We start from the raw sequence: 9,780 nt of genomic DNA on the forward strand, positions 1-9,780 counted from the left end.
GACATTTAACAAGACTTAAAGCTTTGTGTTTCTACAACACAGCAGACGGTCCTACGGGAATGCCAACATTCTATATAAGAATAAATCGTCGGCTGGTACAAATGTCTGCATGAAGAAATGAGTATAATGTGTTGGCACACCGTACATGTTACCTATTATTAAATCTTCGGATACATAATTTTATTATTGTTTTATAGGTATAAGCTTACACAGAGAAAAAAGAATAATATTATGAGTAATCTGACAGAGATTTTCTCATTCACTCTTGTGGGTCTATCAGACCATCCACCGACCATGAATGGACTTTTTGTGCTCTTCCTTCTCATCTATCTGATGACTCTTATCTCAAACCTTCTTATTTTTTTCTTGGTCCTCACTGACTATCATCTGCACAACCCAATGTATTTTTTTCTTGCGAACTTGGCATTTCTGGATGTGTGCTATTCATCGGTGACCGCACCAAGGATGTTTTTTGATTTGGTTACAAAGAGCCTTTCAATATCCATTCCTGCCTGTTTATCCCAAGTCTTTTTCTACCTCTTCTTTGCTTGGTCAGAACTTTTCTTGCTCTCAGCTATGTCCTACGACCGCTACATTGCTGTCTGCCACCCCCTACATTACAAACTAATTATGTCTTGGAAGGTCTGTGCTCGTATGGCCTCTCTGGTCTGGGTTGCATCTTGTTCTGTCTCTTTGGTTCATACTTTATTTTTGCTCAGATTGTCTTTCTGCAGAACATCTTCCATCCACAACCTCTTTTGCGACCTTCCACACTTGATTCAAATTACGTGTACCGACACCTTCATAAACATGGTGGCCATATTCCTAACAGGTGCTAGTCTAGGATTAGGAATTGTTCTTATGATCTTTCTTCCCTATCTCTATATTTTCAGTACCATCCTTAGAATCCGTAGCAAGACTGGAAAGAGGAAAGCCTTCTCCACCTGCTCCTCACACCTCACCGTGGTCTTTATCTTTTATGGACCCCTAATTTTTATTTACTTGGTTCCCACTTCCAGCGATATGGTTGATTTAAACAAACTGTTTACAGTCATATCTGCCCTCATTAACCCATTGCTGAATCCTCTGATCTACAGCCTGAGGAACAAGGACCTTATGGAGGCACTTCTGAGGTCTTATCACTTAAAGTTAATACAGACATCATTTTAAAAATATAATTGTGAAATATGTAATTTTTTTTTAAATTCTGAATTACTTTAAGTGCCCATTCACATTGAGGCGACACGACTTCGGGGGGCGACCTGTGAAATCGTGTGCACCGCTGTGCACTGCAACTTCGGCGCGACTTGCAGAGACTTCACATAATGGAAGTCTATGCAAGTCGCTCCGAGGTCGCCCCAAAGTAGTACAGGACCCTTTTTCTAAGTCAGAGTGACTTGTGTCGCTCCTATTAGAACGGGTCCTGTACTACTCAATGGACCGCAACATACCGCGACTTGTCAGGCTGACAAGTCGCCTGACAAGTCGCGCTAATGTGAATGGGCTCTCAGTTGACTACAATTTCAGTAATGTCCTTTCTAAAATGTAAACATATCAGGGGTTCATAGTTGTACTTACAATTGCATGGCCAGGGGTCATTGTACCCACAGACCAAATATAATAGTTTCAGTGGGCTTTGGTTAACCTCAAAATTACTATTTTGCCTACCATAATGTTTACATAGATATTTATACATATATAAGGCTTTTAATTGGCACAAAGGTTACATAAATACCCAGCTCAGATTTTTTTTAAAACTAACAAATGGACAAAAATGTGAAGATATTTAGTTTTAGTTTGATTAATGAGCAAAATATTTTGCATTATAATACTGTAGCACCCTTGTGCTAAACAGGGTTGCTAATAAATTTAGCTGTGCTAGGTGGTGACTAGCCTGGCTAATTTGTAGTCTTTGTGATCATTGGATTTTCCTCCTAAGCCTGGTTTAGCTGTGGTTTTTCCCTTTTGTCAATAAGTGGCACTGTTACCTTTGGCATTAGTGTGATGAATTACAGTCTGGGTCAGTGATGGAGAATCTTGGCACCCCAGATGTTTTGGAACTACATTCCCATGATGCTCATGCACTCTGCAGTGCAGGTGAGCATCATGGGAAATGTAGTTCCAAAACATATGGGGTGCCAAGGATCACCATCACTGGTCTAGGTTATGAATATGTATACTTTTCTCAGCCAATCATACTGGTCCCTGAGCATGCTGGGAGAAGGTATAGTAATTTACAAATACCTCAATGGTGATCACAGCATAGGAAAAAACTATTAAGTCTCAAGGAGTGTAAGAGGACATGTGGCCACACAATGAGATTAGAGGAGAGGCGGTTTAACCTTAAGCTACGTTAGGGTTTTTTTTACTGTAAGGGCAATAAGATTGTGGAACTCTCTTCCACAAATGGTGGTAACTACTGGAAATTTAGCTACTTTTAAAAGACTCTTGGACGTGCATCTCAAAAATCACAACATTCAGGGTTATGGGAAATGAATATGTCCCCAAACACCTACACAGGTTGAACTGGATGGACTGTTGTCTTTATTCAATCTCAACTACTATGTAACGATGTAACTATGTATTTATTTGGAGGAAGTCAGGTGATCTGTGTCCCTTTCCACCCAGACCTCCTTCTGGGTGGGTGTGTGAAGAACAGCTGCTGCTGGGTAGGCCTGAAGCCTGAGGCCTAGCCATGTGCTCAGGGAGAGCCTGCTCACTACCTGGGAGCATGAAGAAAAGGATGGAGACCTGAGATGAAGTACCAGAGGTTACTGTTGCATAGACCGGAAAACCATGGAGAGCCTGGGAAAGCATCAAGATGGAATCCTCCAAAGAGTTCCTGCACCTTCCCTGAGTTGAATATTGTTGCTACAGGAGACAGCTTTTGCTGCAAAGTACAGATTTCTGGTTCCAGCTTAAAGGATCTTTTCTGTACCGCTGTCTACCTTTTATACAATTTGTCTAAGGAGTCTGCCGATCTGCTACTGTTTTTGGCTAAGGGTGTCCTGTGCCCTACCCCTCTCTCCCACATTTTTCCTGTTGTGAGAAATAAACTTCTCTTTGTTCAAGCATAAAAGTGACAGGCACCCATCTTTCTATCTTGTATACCACCCACCATGCCTAGTAACCTGCACCCTGAGGAGGAATGTTGGTCCTCCCTGTCTCTGGGGGTCACCACCAGGCCTCTGAAGGTTGGGGGGGGGGTGCTACAATAATATTTTAAAATTTTTCGCTAAATTATTTCTTGGTTTTTATCCCAAGGAAAGCGACCCTAATGAGCAAATATATTGATATATACAGCGATCGGCCATAACATCATAACCACTAACAGGTAAACTGAATAACATAGATTATCTTGTTACAATGGCATCTGCAAGTGTGTGGGATATAGTAGGCAGCAAGTGAGCATGTTGTCCCCAAAGTTGATGTGATGGAAGGAGAAAAATGGGCAAGTTTAATGACTTGAGGGACTTTGCCAAAGGCCAAACTGTAATGGCTGGACAACAGGGTCAGAGCAACTTCCAAACAACAGCTCTTGTGGGATGTTCCTAGTCTGCAGTGGCCAAGACCGACCAAGAGTGGTCCAAGAAAGGAAAACTTACCAACTGGCAACAAGGTCATGGGTGGCCAAGGCTCATTGGTGGAGATGGAGGGGAAGGCTCATTGATGAAGGTGCTGGGGGGAAGGCTCATTGATGAAGGTGCTGGGGGGAAGGCTCATTGATGGAGGTGGGGAGGGAATGCTCATTGATGGAGGGGGGGAGTGTCATTGATGGAGATAGGGAGGAAAGGCTCATTGATGGAGGTGGGAGGGTGAAGGCTCATTGAGGGAGGTAGGGAGGGAAGGCTCATTGATGGAGGTAAGGAGGGAAGGCTCATTGATGGAGGTGGGGAGGGAAGGCTCATTGATGGAGGTGGGGGGAAGGCTCATTGATGGAGGTGGGGGGAAGGCTCATTGATGGAGGTGGGGGGGAAGGCTCATTGATGGTAATGGGGGGGAAGGCTCATTAATGGAGGTGGAGAGGGAAGGCTTATTGATGAAGGTTGGGAGCAAAGGCTGGCCCATGTGGTCCGATTCAATAGAAGAGCTAGTGGAGCTCAAATTGTTGAAAATGGTAATGCTGGTTCTGATAGAAAGGTGTCAGAACATACAGAGCTTTGCAGTTTGCTGACCCTTGTCCACAGCCAAAAGCACCTACAATAGACACTTGAGCATCAGAACTAAACCACGGAGCAATAAAAGAAGGTGGCCTGGTCTGAAAGATTTAAGAATGGTTTGAGGAACACAACAACAAGTTTAAGGAGTTGACTTTACCTACAAATTCTCCAGACCTCAATCCATCAAGCATCTGTGGGATGTGCTGGAAAAACAAGTCTCATCTATAGAGGTCCCACCTCATAACCACAGGCATTAAATTACCTGCTTGGAGCTAGATACCCCAGCATACCCTCAGAGGTCTAGTGGAGTCCATGCCTTGATTGGTTATGGTGGTTGGTCATAATGTTATAGGTGATCGGTGTATATCAGTGCTGTATGGTTGATAAGCAAGTGTCCAACATAATATATTCAGTGGATTTATGGCTGGTCATTGGTAACGCATCCTCTACAATAATTTAAAAAAATCAGTTTTGTATGAAATTATTGGGTCTGTAAAACTGTGTGTAAAACTCATGTTTTCTTAGGAAATTAATCATGAAACACATCAACATTTAGCTGGCTCTTTAACTATTGCACAAACTGACCTACATCCATTCAGGATCAAGTCATTCGCAAGAATGATGAATGAAAAATAGTAGACTGTGTTGGAATAAAAATTAATAAATATTTCTGAGCTATAAATGATGTATTCTTGCAAAGTGACAAAAAATAAAGATAGCCAAAATTGCAAACAGGCAACTTATTAAAAGTTGTTACAGCCTATCAGCTCAAAGTTAAACTAAAAAATTGGCAATGATTAAATAAATCTAATAAACAAAATTATTCTTCTATCTTTGGTGTGTGCAGGAAGATGTAATTGGAGTTTATGAATGTACATGCACCCTGACTAAGTATGTATTTGTGAGTGAGGAGGGCATCCTTTTTTTTTTTTTTTTTCAAATGATTATTATATTTTATACTTTTTGTACATTTTTTCTTTAACCATTTCTGGACCGGAAGGATTTGCCCCCTTAATGACCAGGCCCTATTTTGCGATTCGGCACTGCATTATTTTAATGGGCAATTGTGCGGTCTTGCGATGCTGTACCCAAACAAAATTCATTTTTTACTAGTAATGGCGGCGATCTGCGAATTTTTTTTTGCGGGACTGCGACATTGCAGCGGACAGACAGGCTACAGACTCTTCTTGCTTGTCTTAAAAGATCTTGCAAACCTGAACCACCAAATTGAGGACATGTGCCAGGCATAGCACATGTGTCAACTTTTCCTGTCAAAGGGCTGACGGAAGGTTAGTCCTGGCTCAAGCTCCTGTGGCGTGAACCACGTCTGGGCCTGCCCCTGCAGAGCTGTAAGAATCTCTGCTCTGGTTTGGCTCTTGTCCCCTACACAGACCAGCTGAAGCAGTGCATGTTATCTTTTAGCCTGACTCATTTAATGGCCCCTTGAACGCTTAGGGGGTACTGGTCATTCATAGAACAATCCAGCAGAGGAGGAGATGAAGGAGGAGAAAGAGGAGGAGGGGGTGGAGCTGAAAGATCTCGCATCATTGCCACCAGCTGTATGGAGGCAGCAAAACAAGCTCCCGCACTGAGCCCAGTCCTCCATCCTTCCTACTTTTTGCAAGCAGAGTTACCCAGTGTGCAGTGAACAAAATATATCGTCCTTGACTGTGCTTGCTGGACCACAAGTCAGCAGTAAGGTTAACCTTGTGGCTGACTGCCTTGCCCAACGATGTCAAAACATTGCCTTCCACGTGATGGTACAGAGCTGGAATGGCCTTACGTGAAAAGAAATAGTGACTGGGAACCTGCCATTGAGGTACAGTACATTCTGTAAATTCACAGAAGGGGGGCAGAAAAAAATCAGACCGAAAGGCAGGGTCTGTAAAGCTAGCAATTTGGACAGGCTGGAATTTAGATGCTGGGCATGTGGGTGGCAGGGATTGTATTTTGTTTTGCACTGAAGCAGCAGAGAAATTTGCCTGCTATACTCTACAGCTGGTGGTGTGCTGCTGGCAGACATGTTGCAAGGACCTGTGACTAGTGATGGACGAACATCGGCCGGGGTGGTTCGCAAACGTTATCCGAGAACTCGCTCAAATGTTCACGAACCGCAAGTTCCCCATTTTTTAATTTTAATGGCAGGCGAACATTAAAAACCTCCGGGTCATATTTGCAGCCTCAAAATATTTACTAGCTGTGCACACATAGTCCCACAACATGGACACTGACATACCAGAAGTATTGCTATTGGAAAAGTTGCCATAAAATTATTTTTTTTTTTTCAGCAAAAAAAAATATATATTTTTTTTCTAAATCAGCCAGAACTGACAGCAGCCGGTAAATACATGTCAAATACATATAGGGTCCATTCACACATCTGTAAAATGGGTCCGCATCCGTTCCACAATTTAGCGGAACATTTACACACCCATTGATTTTCAATTCCAGTCTGAAAAATTAGGCATTCACAGGATAAAGAAGTAAGTGTCGGCCAGTACAGGCCCCAAAAATTAGCCAACAGGCATTCACCTGACAGCAAAGAACGTTGTATTCTGTGGCAGGAGGTACATTAGGCATTCACAAAAAAAATAATTGTCGGCCATGAAAGGCCCCCAAAATTTGGCATTCCATGGACATGAAATGCCTTTTATGCCACTGTATTTAGCGAAGACAAGGACCAGGAATTGTTGTGGGTGGATGGCGGTCTGGCGGATATTTGTGGGCTGTCATGAGGAATTTCAATGAAACCTGGTCTACTGGTCACATGTGTTGGATTCCTCAGAGATCCATACCTCATTCATTTTTATAAATGTGAGATAGTCTACACTGTCATGGGCTGGAGGTACATTAGGCATTCACAGGATACAGAAGTAAGTGTCGCCTGGCCAATACAGGTCCCAAAAATTAGCCCACATGGGTTCACCTGACAGCAAGGAACTTTCTATTCTGTGGCTGGAGGTACATTAGGCATTCACAGGATAAATAAGTAAGTGTCACCCATTACAGGCCCCAAAAATTAGCCCACATGCGTTCACCTGACAGCAAGGAACTTTCTATTCTGTGGCTGGAGGTACATTAGGCATTCACAGGATAAATAAATACGTGTAGGCCATTACAGGCCCCAAAAATTAGCCCACATGCGTAGACCTGACAGCAAAGAACTTTGGATTCTGTGGCTGGAGGTACATTAGGCATTGACAGGATAAATAAGTGTCGGCCATTAAAGGCCCCAAAAATTAGGCATTCAACGGACATAAAAGGCCTTTTATGCCGCTGTATTTACCGAAGACTGGCACCATGAATTGTTATGGGTGGTGGCGACTATTTGTGGCCTGTCATGAGAAATTTAAATCAAACATGGTCTACTGGTCACATGTGTTGAATTCCTCCAAGATCCATGCCTCATTCATCTTTAGAAATGTGAGGTAGTCAACACGGTCGTGAGCTAGGCAAGTGCGCTTATCGGTCACGATCCCCCCTACTGCGCTGAACAACCTTTCGTACAGGACACTGGACAAGGGGCAAGCCAACAGTTCCATTGCAAATTGTGCAAGCTCTGGCCAGAGGTCAAGCCTGCCCACCCAGTAGTCCAGGGGGTTCATCACTTCTCAGAGCGTCCACATCGGCCATTAACCCATTGTAGTCGGACACCTGTCGGTCTAGGCGTTCTCTGATGCTGGATCCGAAAGTACAGCTGTCGATGGATCGGCTGAAAGAATGATCTCATATCAGAAGTGACCAACACATCTCCAAACCGCCATCTTCTTGCAGGTGCTGTTGGATTGGTACCCGCAACTGTTTCTCTGTGAGTGGAAATTCCTCTGCCAGCTCACGCAAAAGCAGAATGCAGCATTTCTCAAAGCAAGGCCTGGAAGTGCTGCATTCTGACAGCCCTCTGTGATGGTGGTAGCATTTCCGCCATTTTTTGTTTGTAACGGGGGTCTAAGTACGTTGCCACCCAGTACTGGTCCTTGCCCTTTATGCTTTTTATATGGGGGTCCCTCTTAAAACACTGGAGCATGATGGCCCCCATTTGCACTAAACTGGAAGCGGTGTAGTGGCCTGGCTCCTGCTCATCATCCAGGATAATGTCGTCCTCCTTCTCCTCCCCCCATCCACGGATAACACCAAGGATCCATGAAAGATTTAAAGCATGCTCTTCTTGCTCCTCCTCATCCGCCCCGGCACTATCCTTCTCTGACTCCTCTTCAGACTCCTGTTGTTGACTGGTCTCAGATGGAGTAGCACCCCCTGGGAATTCATCCAGCATTGCGACTTCCTCATCTTCCTGCTCCTGCTCCGCAACGGCTTGATCAATGGCACGACGCAATGCACACTCCAGAAAGAAGGAGTAAGGTACGATGTCACTGATGGTGCCCTGGCCGCGACTGACCAGTTTGGTGATCTCATCAAATGGCCGCGGAAGTCTGCATGCGTCGCGCATGAGCAGCCACTGGCGCTGTGAAAAAAACCAAGCTCCCTAGAACCTGTCCTGCTGCAGAGTTCGTACAGGTAGTTGTTAACTGCACGTTTCTGCTGGAGCAGCCTATCAAGCATATACAAGGTTGAGTTCCTTTGCGTCGGGCAGTCACAAATAAGATATCTGACGGGCAGGCTGTGTCAACGCTGAATGTCAGCAAGGTGAGCCATGGCTGTGTAAGATCTTCTGAAATGGCCTGAGATTTTCCTGGCCTGCTGCAAGACGTCCTGGACCCCAGGGTATTTGACAGTGAATCGCTGCACGACCAAGTTCAGGACATGTGCCATGCATGACACGTGTGTAATTTTGCCCCGTTTCAGGTTGCTCAGCAGATTGGCACCATTGTCGCACACCACTTTACCAATTGTCAACTTGAGTGGTGTCAGCCACTGATATGCCTGTGATTGCAAAGCTGAAAGGAGTGCAGGACCAGTGTGGCTCTTGGCTTCCAGGCACAACAGACGCAGTACAGCATGGCAACGTCTCACCTGACATGTGGAATAGGTTCTGGGGATCTTGGGCGGCGCAGCGGAAGTGACAGTAGCAGCGGAAAAGGAGGAGTCAGCCGAGGAGGAGATGGAGGATGGAGGAGGAGAAGAAGAGGCAGGCTTGCATGCAATCCATGGCGGTAAAACCAAATCTACATGGGTGCCACGGGTTACATGCTTGATGGCCGTCAGAAGGTTCACCCAGTGGGCAGTAAAAGTTATATACCTTCCCTGCCCGTGTTTGCTAGACCATGTGTCTGTGGTCAGATGTATCTTGGCACCGACACTGTGTGCCAAAGTTACATTCACTTGCCGCTGAATATGGCCATATAGCTTTGGAATGCCCTTCTGCGAGCAATATTTCCTGCCTGGGACCTTCCATTGTGGTGTTCCAATGGCCACAAATTTTTGAAAGGCCTCCAAGTCCACCAGTTGAGATGGCAGTAGTTGGCAGGCTATCAGTTCCAGCAAGCCAGCGGTCAACTGTTGAGCAAGAGGGTTATCCGGCGTCATCATTTTTTTTCGTTCCAACATTTGGGCCACGGAAGCCTGCCTTTTTCCAGAAAAACGTGAGGACGGCATGATTGAAGGTGGAATGGAGGACAATTGTGAGGAGAGAGGAGAAAGAGAAGAGGCTGGATGGTGAGAG

General features: G+C 44.8%; 1 protein-coding gene across 1 annotated transcript; it reads left to right on the forward strand.

The window, feature by feature from the left end:
• Window positions 1–231: 231 nt before the first annotated feature.
• On the forward strand, window positions 232–1,170 carry LOC309561061 (olfactory receptor 1G1-like; the record flags this gene model as incomplete). The annotated part of the gene is made up of 1 exon (XM_082264785.1): window positions 232–1,170. One exon carries the CDS (start codon window positions 232–234, stop codon window positions 1,168–1,170), a length of 939 nt encoding a protein of 312 aa, XP_082120911.1.
• Between the last annotated feature and the right edge of the window lie 8,610 nt (window positions 1,171–9,780).

Source organism: Pelophylax lessonae (genome assembly GCF_965119305.1).
Source record: "Pelophylax lessonae genome assembly, chromosome: 8".
NCBI classification, from domain to species: Eukaryota; Metazoa; Chordata; class Amphibia; order Anura; family Ranidae; genus Pelophylax; species Pelophylax lessonae.